This window comes from Oryzias latipes, chromosome 4, assembly GCF_053564925.1.
Source record: "Oryzias latipes strain Hd-rR chromosome 4, Olatipes_Hd-rR_3.1".
Taxonomy (NCBI): Eukaryota; Metazoa; Chordata; class Actinopteri; order Beloniformes; family Adrianichthyidae; genus Oryzias; species Oryzias latipes.
In genome coordinates this window covers 16,218,368-16,237,969 of record NC_136240.1, presented here as the reverse complement: position 1 = coordinate 16,237,969, position 19,602 = coordinate 16,218,368, and the positions used below count along the sequence as shown (strand labels likewise).

General features: G+C 38.1%; 1 protein-coding gene across 8 annotated transcripts in view; it reads left to right on the top strand.

Annotated features, from left to right (window-relative positions):
• The window catches only part of LOC101163965 (3',5'-cyclic-AMP phosphodiesterase 4C), a 97,705-nt gene that overhangs the window by 53,169 nt on the left and 24,934 nt on the right, over positions 1–19,602 (top strand). Inside the window, exon 1 of one of the 8 annotated variants that reach the window (XM_023954250.2) lies at positions 4,123–4,312. The exons of 6 other annotated variants lie outside the window; for them this stretch is intronic. In XM_023954250.2, coding sequence (XP_023810018.1) covers positions 4,236–4,312 — 77 coding nt within the window. In that variant the 5' untranslated portion in view covers positions 4,123–4,235. Of the gene's footprint in view, positions 1–4,122; positions 4,313–10,349; positions 10,724–19,602 lie in introns of those variants that run through there. One more of the 8 variants, XM_023954249.2, reaches the window with a different exon arrangement.

Here is a 19,602-nt window from a genome sequence, read left to right as displayed (position 1 = left end):
TTTAAAGCTTCTATCTCAATAAGTTGTTAAAGTTTTCTTTAAGAGATAAAAAAGAGATTTCTTTTTTTTGATGAATTTTACCATAATATGTGTTTTGATGGAAGTAGACTACAGATTTGCTGAGTTTGCACAGTTTAGAGTGATTGCATCTGGTTAAACGGTCAATTTTAATTATAATCTAAAATATTGCTGCTCTTTTTTTTTTTAGCTCTGCGCGTAGTCCGTTTCTTCAGATTTGTTTTATTTTATTGTTTTTAGGAGTGCCTCAGAAATACTGATTTGATATGGTGGGACCACTGATATTTACAATCGCAGGGACACAGTGGTCAGATGCATGGAGTTGCTGGAGTCATGGTCACAGTGGAATTTGTAAAGCTGAATAGAACCCATTTAAGATTTTGTGCAACTGCCTTGAATCTGGTTATGTACCTGGTTATGTATGATTTTAAGCATGTATTTGAACTTACATATTTGGTCCAATTTTATGTGTGACTTTTGAAGTTTTAAGAGAGGATAATGAAGTTTATTTTGGAAGGAAAATCCCTAAGATATTTATTATTACATTCAAGGGCAGCTTGTGGTATTCCTGTTCAAAACAGTTCCATTCTATAGATCCTGGCAGAACTCTACCGCTGTCTTGGGTTCATTTTAAGTTTGCCCATTGTTCCTCAACCCTGGTCCTGGGGGCTTTGGATACTTCTGGATTTACGTGTTTCCCTGAGCTAGTACGCCTGACTCAGCTCATGGGTTCTTCGCGGAGCCCTGCAGAGGCCTAATGATGACACAATGGTTGAAATCAGATGTCTTAGAGCAGGAAAATGTGCAAAAAATATAAATTATAGGAGGAGGCTATATATGGAACAGGACTGACAGACAATCATTAACAGAAATCAAATTGTTGTGGATAAACAGTAGACTCAGAGATAACAGGCTCAATAAATGTCAGCTTAATTTTAAAGACCCACTCTACTGAAAATCAATGTTTTTGTGTTTTTAACATGTGCTTGTGGCATTTTTCTCATGTTGGACGACATATGTAACGAAAATTGAGTATTTATTTATGCAAATGGTTGTTAATCAGGAGCAGACAAAAAATGCCGTTGGAAAAATCGTGTAGCAGTGATGTAGGCGCTAAAATCGGCAATCAACAAGCTCCCCGGTCCACTCCATTCCGATCCATCCATCTGTTGACAAATAGATCCATGAACGTCTTCGTTTTTCTTGTCCGAGCTGGCATCTTGGTCAAAACTGTACAGCTGCATAGCTCCAATGTTGGCAAATATTGTTGCACCGGGAATGTCAGGTTGGGGTAGTGAGGGGCTGTAAGCTAGTGGGAGAGCATGGATGATGGGAAATGGGGGCGGTCTTCTTGTATGTGAATTTCGAATGAACTACTGCCCCTCTGCAGAAACTAAAACAGCGCCGGTTTTCTTCATTTTGCTTCAAACAGCATAATTATTACAAAAGGTTATCGGATTAAGAACATAATTTTCCAGAGAATGGTGTGTTTTCAGATTAAGTTGTTTAGAGAAGTTCCAAACTCTCTCATGCATGTATTTATGCAGGCGTTTATTGTCCTGATTGACCCCAAATATCAGAAGCCCAGTATAGGCACACTTCAGAGAAGGCATGCACTATTGTTTTCAGGTCTAGAATTCAAAACTTATTGATTCACTGTTCATAAAAATGTTGGGGTAAAAGTTGCAAACTATTTTTTTCTGCAGTTTGAATCAAATCTGACAGCATGCCAGACTATAATCTAGAAAACAGTCCTTACGCACTCCTTCTCAGTTACATGCAACAGCTTGGAATTAGGGTTTTTTTTGCTCTTTTTGTTGAGAAGCTTTGACCCACATTTGATGAAACTCTGAATCTGTTATTTATTTATTTATATTTTTAACTACCTATAGTTTGTATTGTAAATGTGGAATTAAGGGAGAACAAATCCTATCAGTCATCTATATTTCACACATACAGTAACTTTCCTCCAGTCTAACCTCCATTGAAGACTTCATTGCCTCAAACCTAATCAGGAGCCTAGTAACTGCATTATGGCTCATTAGGACTGTAATGTACTAATGAAGCCTGCTGGTCCTTATAAGGTTACAGAAATGGATCTGGTAGTGTATAGGTGCCTTCAAAATGAACCTTCAGAAAGAAAGAAAGAAAGTGTTGTTCCGCATTATTATATTTATTATTCCAGAAAAAAACCTAATCACTGAAATGCGCAAAGACAAATGAGCAGACTTCCAGCTAATAACCAGAGGGAAAACAGAATGTGAATCATGTCCAACTCTTCCTGTTTTTCAAAGCCGATAAAAACTTTATTTAACAAATTACAGGTATTTTTCCGTCTTGTTTTATCCCCCTAAAGGTTTAATATCTAAAACCAGAAAACCATTTTGTTTAACGCCACATAATATTCATATCTATGAAACCATGGAAAGTTACAGTACATCAGGAATGTTACTTCAACCAAGTGAATTTAACAGCTCTGTACTGGTCTGTACACTGATGTTTTCTTCCAAACATCAACACTTTAAATTGGTGTCAGGTTTCAGATGGAGGATGTTTGCATGTCAATTAGATGGATGTCGTTACACCTTTTGAGTTGTTAAAACACTTTCTAGATTTCAAACTTCCTGTTTTATCATCATTTAAAATGGAAAATTGTTCACAAGCATGAAAATACACATTTGTAAAGGACTTTGTTGATTTTTCTTTTAAATTCTAGATTTTTGCTGAGCAGTTTGAGATTTAAAAGTGTAGAATAAAATACATATTTTTTGTAGAAGTTGATCGAGTATTTGTGAAAAATTATTTAAAACAATCAATGCAGTGCTTTAAAAAAACACCAAACATCCTCCTGTTTTTGTATTTTTTGAAATTTGCCCACTTAAATACATTTTAGTTAGCTTGACGATGTTTTGATTAGTTTTTAAAGTTTCTAGTGAGCACAGTTTTGCACAAGATTTTGGTAATCCACAATTTTTTTTGTTGATTTTTAAAATTTATGTTCTACCAAGCTGTTGAAAGCACAATAAAAACATCATAAAACCAATTCATGGTATTTATGTTTGTGAATCACAAATTAAAGGTTTAATTAGTTGCCAGACTGTATGCGCTACTCTGCCCCTTTCCCTAATTGTCCCCCTGACTACCAGCAGCTATCCTGCAGCTGCAAGCAGGCAGAAGGAGGGTATCAGGTGAGGCGCCTCATTGATCTCACATATCCATGGTGACTGGCTCAAGCAAGCTCTGCCAGGCTCAAAAACACCCTCAAGCCAAACAGTGGAGTCATATATCTCTTTTAGAAGTTGGGGAAGAGGATTCCATGTAGCTGTCCACACTTAATTTATTTTTTTACTATTTTGAGGTTTATAATATGTCAGCCCTCCAATGATTTGGAGTTTTCTTAGGTAATCTAAAGGTCAGACTTGAAAAAAAAAACAGACAGCTTCAACGGCGAGTACACTTGTTTTGCAATCGGATATTCTCTACAAGTCAGACTCCCTGACAGCTTCCAAGCGCATGGTTTGTTGTCCTCTGCTCTCACGTCGACCTCCGGGGACTCTGCAGGCATGCATGCTGCCAGAGGAAGAGGTCAGTCTTCACTGACGCCACTCTGCCGTGCCACTGCTTTCAGCAGCAGCTCAACTCTTCCCCTTTTCTGCAAAGAACCGTGAGTGAGGGACTGACAGTGAGGCGCACTAACAAACAGCTCTACAAGACAGTTTGCCTTCTCAAGTTTGACTTTCCTCCTCAGCAGTTTGGAATGCATTTACTGGAGATCCTCAGCAAACTGCAGTCGTTCTGTTTTTGGGACATATTTTTATATTTACAACAAAATCATCTTTTTTTATTGCTTATTCTTTAGTTGTAGATGCATGTGTTTTTCTGGAGACCACAGACTCATCTCTGACAAGTCCTGTTGGGGCTTGCATGAGAATCCTTCCCACAATGTGGTTTTACTTCACATGCAGGCACTAAAGATCGATCAAATCTACTTTCTTTTTGATTCTATCAGCTTGGATTTTTGCCTCAGGCCTGGATTTTTCATTTTGTTTTAACTTATCTGAGACGCAGTATCCTGTTAGAGCCATCAGGTTGTCATGCCTTAAAAATAACTGTGCCATGAAGTTATTGGAATTTTGTAAGATGCTCAAATTATATGTCGAGCTAGTTTTCTTCTCAACGTGTCTTGCGTGAGTGAAAAACGCAAAAAAAAAAAAAAAATGCACAAAGACATTCGACTGATGAGGAAAGGACCAGCAACTGGTTTTGGACATGGCCGGAGGCACTCCTGTTTGGGGTATGTTGCAAAACTTTGCTAAATTTTCCCGCTTTTTCTTGTGAGTGAATGAAGACCACCATTGCACACTGGACTCCAGAAGCCCTGATAGCTTCGATATGATGCTAACAGAATGCAGCATAAGAAAAAAGATCTTTGTTATTGGGGGAAAAAAATGAGTTTTATATACCGGTATTTTAAATGATTAACCTTTATTTGTTAGTTTTCGATATATCAAACATGATAGAAATAAACCCCATTTAGTGAAAAAGTAAAAAAATAAACAGCATGGGAGATCCAGTTCACCCCAAAATAAACCTTTTATGAATGAACGATGATTTGCTTTTTAAAAGCAACACAGCAGTAGGAAATATATCGGTAATTGTTTCTAATTTTTCTCCCGCCTGCACAGTAAAAGCTCACTTTGTGTAATTGCAGCATTGTCTCATGATTTAAATTGTCTAATAATAATTTCACAGATTCTTAATTAGTCAAAAAGGTTGGATATTTCATATTTAATAGTTTTGACTAACATACCTTTTTTGTAAAATATGTTGGGCTTACGCTTGGATATTTATTTTTATTAGCCCGATGTTTTACGCTTGAATAAAAAGTATTAAGCAGGATTATCTTGTTGGGCCACACTGGATAAGAGGAGCTGACATGAGTATTTCATCATTCTGGGAGATATGTAATCATAGTGAGTGCCTGTGATTAGTGTAAAAGGCAGCGCTGGTTCACATGGGACAAGTTTCCTCCCCTTTGAGACCAGTTCTGAGCTTAGTCATTTTTTTTTTTTAACCAATTTGTGCTTTACTCAACAGCTTTTCACAGGAAGCAACTTTGTGACATTCAGTCACTTCCTGTTTTTAAGAAAGTGTCTAAAAGCATTTTTGAGGCACAAAACCTTTACATAATTGCAGATTAATGAAGCTCTGAAAAGTAGATGTGTGACAAAACTCTTTTACATGAACACAATCCCATATGTTTTTGAATAGCTCAATTTTTAAGCAGAAGATGGGGTGTTTGGCTAAAATCAAAACGCGGAACTGACTCTTACTGATTATAATCTCTTCACCTTCTGTTTGCCCGTGCATTCACATAGAGCTGCAAACACATATACGTTTATTGATATATGTCGAACATTTTTGTGTAATTTACATGTTTTTGCCTGTTCTTGTCCTCGAAGGCAAAAGTGAAACCATATAGTGAACCCGTCTTCACAGTTCTGCTTAGTCAAAAGTTGACTCAACATCTAATGTTACATGTTAACCCTGGCATGAGCAAATGTAACACCTTCGCACTAAAAGAGACCCATGTACTCTGTGTGTAGAGCCCTGTTGCTGCAGTTTCACAAGCACACGACACAGTCGGCTGTTTCAATTAAAAGTAGTGCAAAGAAAAGACAGCTGAGACCTCCTTGAACATGTATAAAATTAAAAAAACAAGCACATATTTGCTATTTCTACATCCTATTGTAGAAATAAAGTAAAATATCCAGCTCATAGTCTAGTTCTCCCTCAGCAGTTTTTCTTACTGCCCAGTTCATCTATACAAGGCAAAGGGTAGAGGTTGGGATGTTAGGTTACAATAACACAACAGACCCCCAAAATAAAACACCCGAACTGGGAATAGCCCCCGCCAGCCTGGCTGCATGGAGCACGTGCATGTGACACGTGCTGCTTGTTTATACGCACACAAACCTCACAACCTGCAAGCCCCACCCGTCCAAAATCCATATTGATTGTTCCAGCGAGCGGAGGGAGAGCTTCCGTAGGTAACTGAGGCACATTGCCAAATAAGGTTTTGGCTTTTTTATGAGCTCTGGAAAGTACAACTAACTCTGAGGTTGTGTGAGGCCATGAAAGATTTTCTTTATTTTTTTTTTAGGTTTTTTTGTTGGAAAAGGAAAAACAAAACCATGAAAGGATTTAGGTTTTTTAAAGACATGACATTTCAACTAATTTGCCTCTTTTTAAATAAACTAGTCATTTACTGGCATTGATCTTCTAAGGTACTGTGTTTATTTCTAATATCACACATTAGATTTTTTTATCCTCTAATTTTTTTTTTTGTTTGTTTTTTTCTGAGTGTGTTTGCCTCAGTGTGGATGTCATTTTCAAGCAAAGAGTGACATCTGCTGTACAGTCAGTCATGTTGACTGAATGAATAAGATCAAGCTTATGTTTGCAGCAAAATCTGTTTATAGAAAAACACATTAATCCTGAAACATTTATTGGAAAAATTGGGACTGAAAATGAAAAAGACCTGATAGCAACCCGGCTGTTGTGTGACACTTTACTTTGAAAGGTCGTGTTAGTCGACACGACTCACACACAGTGTCCCCCCCCCTCCTTACACACACACACATGCACTCACATTTATGACACTCCTCCCTCACAGCTTATTCTCATCAGCAGAAGTAATGCTGTCATAGGAGCCAGAAGCCAGCTGGGCTGCAGAAGTCATTTTGCTGGTGGATTTGATTACATCGCAGCCTCACAAACGCCTCATTGTCAGCAGATCTTTAAACGAGCATCTGCTTTGAGATCCAGCAAACATGTTGCACATGGACAGTGGAAAGTGTTAGTGGAAGGAGAACTCAAACATCCGTGCAAGAAACTTTCCATTTAGCCAACTAGGAAACTATTTTGACTTACATTGAGAAGAGTTTAGTTTTTTTTGCAGAGTAGTAAAGCCTTCTTTGAGGATCTGCTGTGAAAATATTCAAATTATGTCACTTTTTACTTTTTTTTTTTCTTTTGGCCAAGTAAAGAAAATCATATTCATCGTGCTTTCAAATAAACCTAAGGCAATGAAGCAACACAGGAAAATTTGTGACTGGAAAAAAAAGATTACATTCCTCACAGACATGTTTCCTGAGGTGCATTCTTGTCAGTTTAGAAATATGGTATGCTTTAATTATAACATCTTTTGTAACACATGTTCTTCCAAGCAAGGGGTCTGCAGCATGTGGCTCCGCAGCCACATGCTTTGATCCCTCCATTGTGGCTTAGAAGATAGATCATTTGAAAAATGATGGGTCTGCAGCTTTGGTTAATTTGTTTTAGCTTATCAGTTTTTGTGTTGGTTCAATTTTCAAATAACCTTAAAGCACATATTCTTATCTTCTGCTGCATAACTGTGTCTATAGTTGCTGCTCAGAGGCAAAGATTTGCATCTACATGTACAGACGAAAAAAAAAAGGATTCTTCGCCAATGCTGTCATGTTTATATTTGATAGCATAAGGAGAAAAGGAATCATAATGATGAGAAAACCCTATGTTTGCATTTTTTTCTTTCCTTTTAATTCAAGTAAATCTGCTGCAGTAGGAAGATTTGACACACAATGTATTTTGTTTTGAAAGGAACTTGTATATGCTGCTTTCAAAAGTGAAAAAAATGAAAGAGTTCTATATAGAGAAAGATACAACCCTGTTATAATCCATTTGTTGTAAATGTTTTAAAGCTACATTTTATAAATGAATGGCCTCAAAGACATCAATTGTAATATTTATTATTTTTAAGTGAAGTGGGATTTTGGGGTCATCGCTAAGCAGCTCTTGTAGTGTTAAAGGTTGTAGACCCCTGTTCTAATGCCATGTTTGAGCTTTTTGTTGCATCTTTGCTCCCATTCCCTGTTTACCCCACATTTTGCAGTCCAGTGTTGTTGTTTTTTAAGCTACTTTCACTGCAAACAATCAAGTGTTTACTGGTTTCAATAAGATAAAAACCACTAAGTGAATCATTTTTTTGTTTATAAGTGGAATAGAATGTAAGCTTTTTGCCAGTTCGTCACAGCTGTATTCCTATATATTGTATATTAGATTTGGTGTCATAGAATTCTGGCCAGGGACAAACCGCAATTATTAATTTTTCTTTTTCTGATCAATTCACAAACCATAGCAATTTCCGTGTTTTGAAAAAAGTATGTTACCTATATGTCTCTGCCAAATCTAAGTCTTTGATTGGTCAAAGTTCAACTCAATTCATTTAGATCCAATCTTCAGTGGTTGCATGCTTTATACATAGAGCCCGAAAACTAGCCTAAAAACTTGCATAGTCACGTGTGAACCCGAAAATTTTAAGAAACGTGTATTTACGTGCATTTACAAACTTTCCATTGGAAGTGGTCGCTTGAAAGTGCATTTCCAAGCCTGACATTAGAACAGCTCAGGCAACCGTTTAAAACCAGCTCTTTCATTTATCTTTCTTAGTTCCAGTAAAGGAACACGTGAACGTAGTTTTGTGCTTCGCCCAGTTAATTTAAAATTATGTGATTATAAAGTAAATTAAAAGCATAAGAGCAGGGGGATTGCTGTGCAAAAAAATTGATGTAATTTAATCAAAATCTTATGTAAGACTGTCATACACATTACACAAATGAGCTGCTGTTTTCAGGTCACTCTGTTTCTGTAGAGCACATGAAGGAGAAGATTTGAGGTTTTCCAGCTGAGCAGAAGAGGCCACAAGATGTTGTTTTGGAATGCTGTAGATTTAGAGGAAATTTTTGGCCCTGGCATCTCTAGAGAGCATTTACTTCCACTACATTCTGACAGATCTTTTACCAACATTTTCTCCACTGTGCCTTTTAACATGTCCAACTCAACCTCCTGCCCAGTGTTTTGAAAGATAAATATTTGCCTGCGATGTTGACAGTGATAAGCCTGCCGTTGTTTGACGCGATCAGGTCCAATAAGTCCATCTGTTCTTGTGGCCTTCCTCTGCTGGAATTAGAGCAAACTAAAGTTCAGACTTGATCTGGACGCTAGAGCTTCACAGTGAGTGTCAGGGGCGGAGCTACAGGGGATCAGGGGGCAGCTGCCCCTACCAGCAAAAATCTTTGCCCCCTCACTTGCCCATCATTTTTTAAATCAATACAATTATCATTATTGACAAAGATTAGTTAATCATCAATGCATGTTTCTTTTAAGACCGACTTTGATGAAAACTGCGTTTTGGTGTTTTAAACAGTTTCTCGTAGCATTTTCTTTTTTTTATGATAGAGAACATTTATAAAGAAAAGTTGAATTAAAACTGCAATTCTGACTATTTTTTTTATTCTGTGAATCAGGAGCAGACAAAAATGCCGTTGGCGGGCCACAAGCTCTCTGTGCCACTCCATTCAAATGCATCCACTTGCAGACAACTAGATCCATGTACGTCTTCATTTTTCTCGTCTGAGCTGGCATCTGGATCAAAACTGTGCGGCTGGATATTGGTAGCCATTCTTCTGTGCCGGTAATGTTAGGTGGGCGGTGTGAGGGGCAGTAAGCCAGCGGGGGAGAGAGTGTAAAAAAAAGGATGATGGGATAGCAGGGCCGTTTGTAGTCGTTTGCCCCCCGGCCTTATAAAATGATCTAGCTCCAACATGTGTGTTATAATTATATATTGTGACGATAGCATGAATATAATAAAATACTTGGGTTTGTCGTGTTCGTACAACAAATCATGACTTCAAACAAAAATAACGTCCAATCAAAGAAATGTTGCAGCAATGATACATTTGTTTTGTAACATGCACCTTGCAGAAAAGTTTTCAAAGCATGATGCAGCTCTGAAAGCATGGGCTGATAATTTGTCGCCCATGCTGGAGGTTTATATTTAGATAGAGGAAAATAGACTTGGCAGCTCTGAACTTTGATTCAACTTTGAAGTTTGTTGAGCATGCAAATAGTTTGAAGTAGTCTGCATGCGAGCAGAACATACATAAGTCACCAGGCATTTACTGCACTAAAACAACTGGGTTTTTATGCACATACAAACATATTTATACCAACATTTATCCAACAAAGAAAAAGAAAAACAAAGACCCCCCTCACCTCTTTTCCTCTAATCCACATGCAGGCCACATATGTTTCAAAGCCTGGAATGGGAAGACTCAGCGACGGAGGGAGGGAGGAAAGGGTGAGAAGGGGAGGGAGGAGTATGTCTTCAAAGAAGAGGGAGAGTTCAGCTCTGAACTCCTGCGAGGATTTAAAAGCCACCCCTTTTTGCTTACATTTAGCTTTCTGTTTCGCCACATGAAACTGCCGCATGTTTGGCAGGGAAATTATTCTTTAAAGCCCACAGCTTTTTTGGCTTTCTTCCCCCTTTTCCTCACTGTGGACTGGAGTCATGCCACTAAAGCACACAGCAGAGGGCTTTCCTCCATCTGTCTGCGAGGCAATGGAAACATGCGGCAGTGTGAGGGGAGAGAACAGAACGTGGAGGAGTCGAGAAGCAGAGGATCCCTTGGTGCTACAGGAGTACAATTAACGAAAACCAAAGCAGAGGGGAGATCCACTTCAGCGCAGACATGAGTTTACCGGATAACTGTGTGTATCTGGCCCCCTCGCTCCAGGATCGCTGCTTCAAAGTCCGGAGTGGGAATATTTGCGGGTCACCGTGTGCTGTCAACCGGCCAATTGACATTGTTCAGAAACGCAGGCGGTAGGACAGCTGTTGCTTTAATCCAGATGCTGATGTTGCACAATTTATAATTAAAATTCTACTAAAACCCACAACAGTTAAAATAACCAATATGTTGCAAATACCATTGAAAAAATATATTTTTGTGATAATTAGCAACAACTTTTACAAACATTTCTTTCAGGTAGACCATGAACATCTCCAGAAAAGTGTATTTTAGAGTGTCTTAGATTAGGTATATTTAATGAATTGCATTGTTGAACAAAAATTAATAATAATAATAAATGTAAGAATAATATAACTGTAATTACTCACAATTATACTTTGTGAATGATTTTTGGAATGATGCATACAACACACACCTAGGTCCCATTAGATTCTTTAAATATGGTAATTAACTAAAGTCAAGTAGATTTTAATTTAATGCTTGAATATGCAGACTTATATAATCCCACCCCTGTTTTACTTTGAAGGCCAGTAGAGCATTTACGATTCATAATAATTTTACAACAAACTTAAAGCCTATTTTTCGTAAAGACCATCACTGGCTGCTCATTTGTAGATCCTAGGGTCGTCTAAGCTCTTTCCTGTATTTAGCTTAGTGTTCTTTAGATTATAATTAGAAAAGAAATGAATTATCTCTATTTTATTCACTTTTTTCTGAATTACAAAGATTTTTCTAACTTTTCAAAATTTTTCTCCACCCTTGTGACATGACACAACCCCATTAAACAAGCTAAACTTAATTTTTGCTTCCCTGCGATTCAAGGTGGCGTTATCCATCAAATTAGTAGGCATGCCCCGAACATTTGGAGTGTCTGAAAAAGCTTCGCTCTGAGACAGAGGGCCTCATATTTACTGAATAACAGCTGTTTGGATGAGAGCAGCCTTGTTACCGAAAGTGAGTCAGATGTGTGGTTGTTCTGAATAAATGAATCAGTTTCTTTAGAACCCACTTTCTTTAGTAATATCCATTAGTGTGTGTTGCTTCATGCTCTTATAAATTGGTTTAGTCACAGCTACATTACCTTAAGGTGTGTTTAAGTCCTAATCTCGACAAATAATGTTATATTTACTTGAGATGAGGATAAAAAGAGCATCCTTTTTTTTTGGATGCTCTGCAGGTGGTTCCTTTTTCCTTTTTTGTTCTATTTAATCTGTTCTTTTTAGTCAATGTGGTCACAAGAAGAATTGAAAGGATAGAAATTTGTAATGGTTTATGCTGAATTACTGTTAGGCAATGACTAGTTTTGACACAATATTGGAAACACATGGTAGGAGACTGGATATAATTTCCTCATGCTGCTGGAATGGTGACTGTTCGTTCTGACCAGATGTGTGTACATGAAACTGTCTGCGTCTTTAAGAGTCACAGAAGGAAATACTAATTCTGCAGTTGACCTTCTAGAGAGTAATGATGGCATCAGTGGAAAGCGATCAAAGTGGCTTTATAATGTCAACGCACTATTAAAGAAACTTCAAAGACAAAATGCTAATGAATGCCAACTCCATGTATTTATTGGTTTGCTGGATCAACCGCGCGTAATGATGCAGTCGAGCTGTGGCGGGGAGAGGCTGTGCTCACAGCAGCATCAAGCCCTAACTCTGTTTATAAGGTCTAGTGTTCACTTTACCTCATAAAGCCGGGAGTTCGATTCCTTCTGTGTGTGATTGAGTTTTACATGGAATCGTTTCATTAGTGGCTTTGCCGTTCACTTACTACTGCAGAACTCTGTTATCCTGCACATGTGTTGTTTAAGTCACCGGACAAACTTTGCGAGAAAATGATCTTAACAAAAGTCACAAATCTCAACAGGGGACCTTTCCAAATGTCTTATTTGGTAATAACAAGCAAAAATTGCAGTAATTCATGTGAATGTTTTCACTTCATCATACTTATTTAAATGATGAATTTGACCATAAACCGGTAATGTCCTTGAGGTAACATCTCATTTGTAGAGCAAAAAAGCACAGGATAGACTTAGTAATGATTTATTTATGTACTAAAAAAAAAAGAGCAAGTAGGCTTTTCTATGTGTTCTTTCCTTTTGTATCTGTCTTTGTGATAATGACATCAGAAGTTGGATCCTGTGTGATTCATGCATTTGTACAACTAAATTGAGTTGAAGCATCTTTCTATCAATGATTGCGGATTTACTTAGTAAAAATTCAGAATTATAAACAAGAATTAAAAGAAAAAATCATTTATAGTATGTTAGAGTTGGCATGAGGCTTTAAACCAGAGCTGTGTTGTTTCATCATCTTCTTCTGGTGAATCCAGACAGATTTTACTTTGTGGGGGGATCTAAGATCCTTAGTTTGCATGATGCTAATTTGTGGTCTGCAATTTTTTCTGTCAACAGAACATTTCAGTTTGTGTTAAAAGATCTGTCTATAGTATTCTAATAGTTAAGATGGGAAGGTCCAGTCTGTTGGTTTCGTGTTGACTCTGTGGGTGCCAGTGAATTATTCAAATCCAACCAGGGCTGGGTTTAGCCAGCCTCACTATGCAGTGCAGGTAGAACATACAGTGGGGGCAAGTCTGGGTGTGCTGAGAGTTTAGGGTGTCACGTCCCTCCAAGCCCCTAAAATGCTTAGAAAACCATGCTATCATCATACCGGATGAAAGAAAAGAAAACAGTTACTGTAGTTCAATCAGTTCCAGCAGCATGTTGTTACTCTGCAAAAGTCAAAAATCCACTACAGAATTACAAAAATCTTTAAAATACTTTCACGCATGAAAATAAAAAAGAATGGTTTTAACAGTGATTCAGATGCTTGGACAGATCATTCAAAAGCATTTGTTTTCTGTCATAGTTTTTATGTCTCATCGTAATGATTAGTGCATAAGTAGGTTTAGGCGTTGACTGACTGAAATTAAAATGATCTTCACTGAGAGAATTCAATAATAAACCATAAAGTCTATGAATCATTTTTCTTTTTAGCAGTTTTTCTTGTTTTTCCGGCAACAAACAGCTTTTCTGTTTGTTAAAACAGGTAAAGCTGTTGTTAGGACCAAATTTTGTTTTTGAATAAAAATGAGTCAAATAATTTGATATATTGGACGTGTTTTGAATCAAAGCTGAATCTGCTAGTTTTCCTTTAGTGATTTACCAAAATATGAGTTAACAAATGAGTTAACTTGTTTTCTTTGAGCTAATTTATGTTTTTCAATACGTGATGGCATAGCAGAGCATCTTTTTGCCATTATGACCAGAGTGGTTATCTGCTGCTCAGAAATGGAAATTGACCTTTGGTGGAGTTGCAGATGTTTGGTCAGCCCTGTGGGCCTCCACTCTTGTCAACACAGAGCGACACGGCGAAGATTTCACTATGCATGAAGTCAGAAGTATGGCTGTCAGGTTGCTGCAGTAAAATGGAAAAAAAGGGAGTCACATTAGTTTTGACAGATGCTTCTAACCAAGTCGTGCTCGGCAGTATCAGCTGACAGAATCAGCAATCTTCCTCATGCCTCTGCAGTTTTATCAGTTCCAAACACTTGCTGAAGCAGCCCTGATGGATTCTACCTGCTTCTCAGTCCAGCTTCAACTGACCCATTTACACATTTAATGCTAGCATGTCACTGTTCTGCAAACTGAAGAGCTCATCAAATATTTGACATAAAAAAAAAATCAATCTCCTCTTACCAGTGGGACGTAATGAAGAGGTCAGGCTGTGCCAGTATTTACTTTGACATCCTCTTAAGTCTTGCTAAAACAGAATTATGAATAACTGTATTAAACCTTAAGTACAAAGGTGGTAAATTTCATATTCTGATTTGAACTCTCTTGAACCCGTCTGCCACCAGTTGTTCGGCTCCACACAACTGGCTCCATAGCTTTCAGCTCATATCCCAGTCAGCGTTTGTGGTCGAACGTGGCTCATTTGCTATCACGTATAGTTAACTATTTATTGAGCTGGAAATAAAAAGGCTGCATTTGTGAATGGTCCCTTTTAGCTTGTGTTTGGACATCTACTTACTTCTGGTCTCTAACCTTTGAAGTCAAATTTCCTGATGTTCGTTTCCACTGTTTGCTCAGAGTTTTATATTCAATCACTGCGTCTAGCAGCTATATGACTGATCTTGTGCATCTTTCCAGTTTTATCTCTGAGCAGATCCTTGATCCAAACACCTATAGAGACATCAACAGTCCCACATTTTTCTTTATTACTAGGTTTTATTTTGCCCATCATCCGCCTCTCAGTTTGCATTTTTGATCCAGGATGAGGACTGACAGGAAATATTGACGTGACAATTGCTGTTTCCTGGACTTGCTCCCAAATCATTTCCAAATCCAAAGTTGGCGTGTCAATCAGCTGAACCGCACTGCGCCTCTGCTCTAAATCCCAAGAGTCATTTCTCTCCATTCCTACTACAAACCTGTCCCATCAGAAATTCCACTGAATCCAAAAGCTCAGTCAATGTCTTCTTTTTGCGTGTTTAGCGGGACACTTTATGTTATATTCTTTTATTTGACGCTAAAACAAAAGTGCAGCCAGCAGAGCACTGGGCTGGAATAATTGTGGATCTGGAAGCCGGTCGATGGACTCTGCAGTGATGAAAATACAAGTTGCGTCAGTGGACAAGTGATTGTTTCTGTGTCTGTTGAATATCACAGAATGTCATCCCGACATCTCTGTGACTCTAGAATGATGAGGAGCTCAGGCATAAACCAACATCAGCAAAGAGGCTTCTTTTTGTTAGTTTCTTGTGGAAATAGACAGTAGAGGCGCAGACAGACCTTTAATGAATAAGGAACCAAGGCGTCCACATGAGGCCTGGCGCTGAGACGTTTGCAAAAGGTGAACTTTATCACCTAAACACACCTCAGGGCTCCACCTCCACAGCTGGAGATCAGGTAGGAAAGCTTTGGGATTTGAGGGTTTTGATGGAGGGAATTTTGATTAGTCGTGCTTAGAGTAATAAAAAATTTCTTAAAATGTGTAATTATATCATTAAAAGGTATTTCATCAAAAAAGTGACCATTGGATCATATGGATCCAATGGTTGGATCTGATCTTTGATCGTTTGTATTCTATCTTTGTTCAACAATTTATGTATGTAAAATATTAAAATAATCCTAAGGATTTAGGCTAGTAAAAATTCAAAATAAGAATGTCATCTATATTTTTTATTCTGCTCCACCACATTTTTTCCCTTCTGTGAGGTCATGAAAAAATTTTGTTACCATTTAATCACTGTATGTTTTTTTAAAATAGGTTTTAATGACAGATATCATATTTAGCTTTAATCAGTAATGCTGTATCAATTACAGCTGTTTTTATGACATCAGAATTTGGTTGACACTCTAGCTTATAAAATCTTTAAAGAAGACTCAACTGTTGTCTGCGTTTTTTAAATCTATCATTTGTTATGAATTAAAATGACGTAGCTTCTGTTGAATTTATATCAGGTCTTGACATGAAAAAGTCCCCAAAGAAGCGATTAAGACGCCCCCTGCTGTCACCAGCTTGTTGTTTCCTGCTGACAATCAGCGGCTTGATTGGCTGCTTTTCAGCTAATTGGAGGAGGAAGTGACACACTCCTGCCTCACCATCAAGCTCAGTCACTGTATACTGAGAGGCGCCACTTAGTGCTGTATAAACTTGATTAAAGGAGCATTCTCAGCATGGCTTGTTGCTGGGCAAAGATTGTCTCTTTGTGTGTGCGTATGTGTGTGTTGGTCCTTTGAACCAGCCTGTCAAGTTGTGTACCAGTGTGATATAAGGTTGTTTGATTTTCAGATCGATGGTGGACCCAAATCTAGATCTCCACTGCTGGGACTGTAATCGCACACTCCCTGTGTGTGCCCTTGTGTTTGTGTCTGTGTGTATCTGTGTGTGTCTGTGTGGCCCTGGGTGGCTGCGGTTGGCTCTTCTAACTAGTTTTTAATGAAGTTAATGCTGATCAGCCACCTTATGGATTTCTGCTGGCTGGGTGGACATAGCTTGTTGCTGCAGATGAGATCAATATGCGTCCTGAGGAGTGAATCAACCTTTAAGCTCCGAAATTGTAGCCATTGCATGTTCATCCTGTCACATTCATGTCAGGGAGCTGACAGGTAACCTTTTATATTTTAATGTAGTCTGATATTTATTGGTACTTGATATAATTCAAAATCTGCCTTTTTTAATTTCCTTTAGAGCTTTTATGTTTTTACTTATGAGTTAGAGCAGTGTTTTTCAACCAGCGTGGAGATGGTCAGGTGTGCCGTGGGAAATTGTCCTCAATAACTGATCTAAAAACATTTTCCATCTCCAGGATATCAGCTCTTTCTTCATCCAAACAGGCCCTGATAAAACACTGAGTAGTTAGGAATATGAAAGATCATAAAATACTTTTTTCTTTGCGTTTATTTGATTCTATTAAAGACATTTTGATAAGAATTAGGGTACAGCAGTTTAGCTGCAGATAAAGCTGTTTACGGAAAAGTTCCGCCCCTTTAACTGTCTCCACCAATTATTCTTGGAGGCTTAATCACATGTCATCAGTCTGTCCAATCAGAAGTGGTTAAAGTCTTCACTTCCTTGTTCCGATTCTGCTCATAAAGTTGCTCAGTTCTAACGAGCTTTAGCTACACGGCTAAAGCTCGTCTTTAGCCGTGTATCTAAAGACGAGCTTTAGCTACACGGCTAAAGCTCGTCTTTAGCCGTGTAGCTTTCAGCGGGATCCAGTATCAGACCGTGGAAAAATTGAACAAAACAATGAAGCTCAGAGACGCTAGTCTGTCTGCGTTCGGCAGCTGTTTGCACTACATCTCCCATGATGCATTGGGTTAAAGTGACAGCGTCTCAGCGCACAATGAGTCTCTCCTCTTAAACATCTTGAAACAACAACGAACACACATAAACCAGTTTTAAAATCTCTTAACTTAACTTTTATTACATCTTTTAGAAAAAACAGCTGCAACTTCCAGCTTTTTCTTCCACAATTATCACAAAAATGCATGTGAGATTGTGGAGGGGCTGTACATCAATCCAGAGTGAGTTTCTCCTTTTTTTTTTTTTTTGGATGCTGGTGTGCCTCGGTATTTGTCAAGGTTAAAGTGTGCCGTGGCTCAAAAAAGGTTGAAAAACACTGAGTTAGAGGTGTTTTCCTCTGCTTATAGGTCATATGTGTCTGAAAAATAATAAATCCAGCAGCTGGTTTAATGTGCTGCAACTGTCTCTCCTCCTCTTAACTATATTTAGATGAGCTGCTGTGTGATCAGGTGTCGATGTCAGACACAGTGTTTGCTCTGTTTGGACATAAAACCACACCTCCTGGTAGAAGGAAGAGAGAAAAACCATCCTTTATACCCTAAGCTGGTGCTGTATGAAACACATCGTTCAAATTTACTGATCTGAATGTGAAATCGGTCTGTTGCCACGCAGCTATGACAGCTTCTTTTCTTTTCCTGGAGGGCTTTCCTCAATACTTTGTAGTGTGTCTGTAAAAGCATCTGGATTCTGTGTCGCATTTATAAAATCAGACTCTGATGTAGAATAGGAATGTCTGCCTCATTGTCTCTAAGCTGTTAATTAAGTTTAAGGTCAGAACAGTGGAGCTCTGTAACACCCACCTCCTTTCACAAGAGAGCAACAACAGAGAACAAAGGTTTCCCATTTTTTTGTCATAACTGCGGCTTTAAGACTTTAAAGATTCACTCCAATGAAAATCATGTTTTTCTCTTTTTTTGGTGGCATTTTACTTATTATTGAGCACATGTGTGAAGAAAATAAAGATTAAAATTGCATTTTTGATTATTTCTTTGTTCTAATTGTTGTGAACCAGGAGCAGACACAAAGAAATGCAGTTTGAAAAAACCTTTAGCTCTAACTCCCTACTCCACTCCATTCGGATGCATGCTCTAGTATTTGTCGTCATATTTATTGTAACTGTAATGCTAGGTTGGGGTTGTGAGGGGCTGTAAGCGAGAGGGGAGAAAGTAAGCAAAGGAATGATGGGAAATGAGGACAGGCTGTCTGTCAACAGCCAAAAGCCCCCCCACACAAACACGCACACACTCACACAGCTCAGAGACAAATTTATAATGAGCTTTTTGATTTGTGCTAAAAAAAAAAGCATAATTATAGTTAAAAGACCACTGGCAACAATTTTTAAAATAGATTAAAATGTATTGGAGTGGGACTTTAAACGCCTTTTTTCAAACCAGTCTTTCAGCTCCACACCAGAGTCTCTTCTACATTAAATATAAGACTTGCAACGGGGCAGGTCACCTTCAGAAAACATATATTCGTGTTTCCTCACGCTGCAGAATGGATTACCTCTTCCCAGTCCAGAAGACATATGCTTCACATTAGTACATCTGATGCTCTATAACAGCTTGGAAATTCATTTCACTGAGCTGTTTTAGTGCTTAAATCACGCCAGTGAAAGTTTGAATCACTTCGGCTTTGGAGCCAGGAGAGTGTCTGCATGTTTTAGGCACCATGTTCTCTCATGAAAATTGTTCAGCCTTGACTTTGTGGAATTCTGCTTCACAGTTTTCAGGATTTCATTAGCAGACAGCAGTGGAATAACTAGCCTTTTTAATGAAACTTCACAGTCACTACGGTGGAGGTTGCATCCTTTCTGCTCTTGATGTTTCTCCTGAATGACTCTCTTTGTGTCATAAGTGTGCATGAATTTGATACACAAAAGTATTGTGTTCCTTTATTTTGGTCTGATGTTTGCTGATTGATTAAGGGGTCATCAACTTTTATATAAGGATTGGGTTGCAGGTTATTATGATTTTCATATTTTAAATGAATATATTTCATTAAATGCACATTACCATACACTGTTGTTAAGACATTTACATGACATTTCTGTATTATTTGTTTACATTTTTTAATAAATTGTGTATTTATAATGTGAGCGGCATTCTGCACCTTAAGTTGCTTGTTTGGTGCATTTT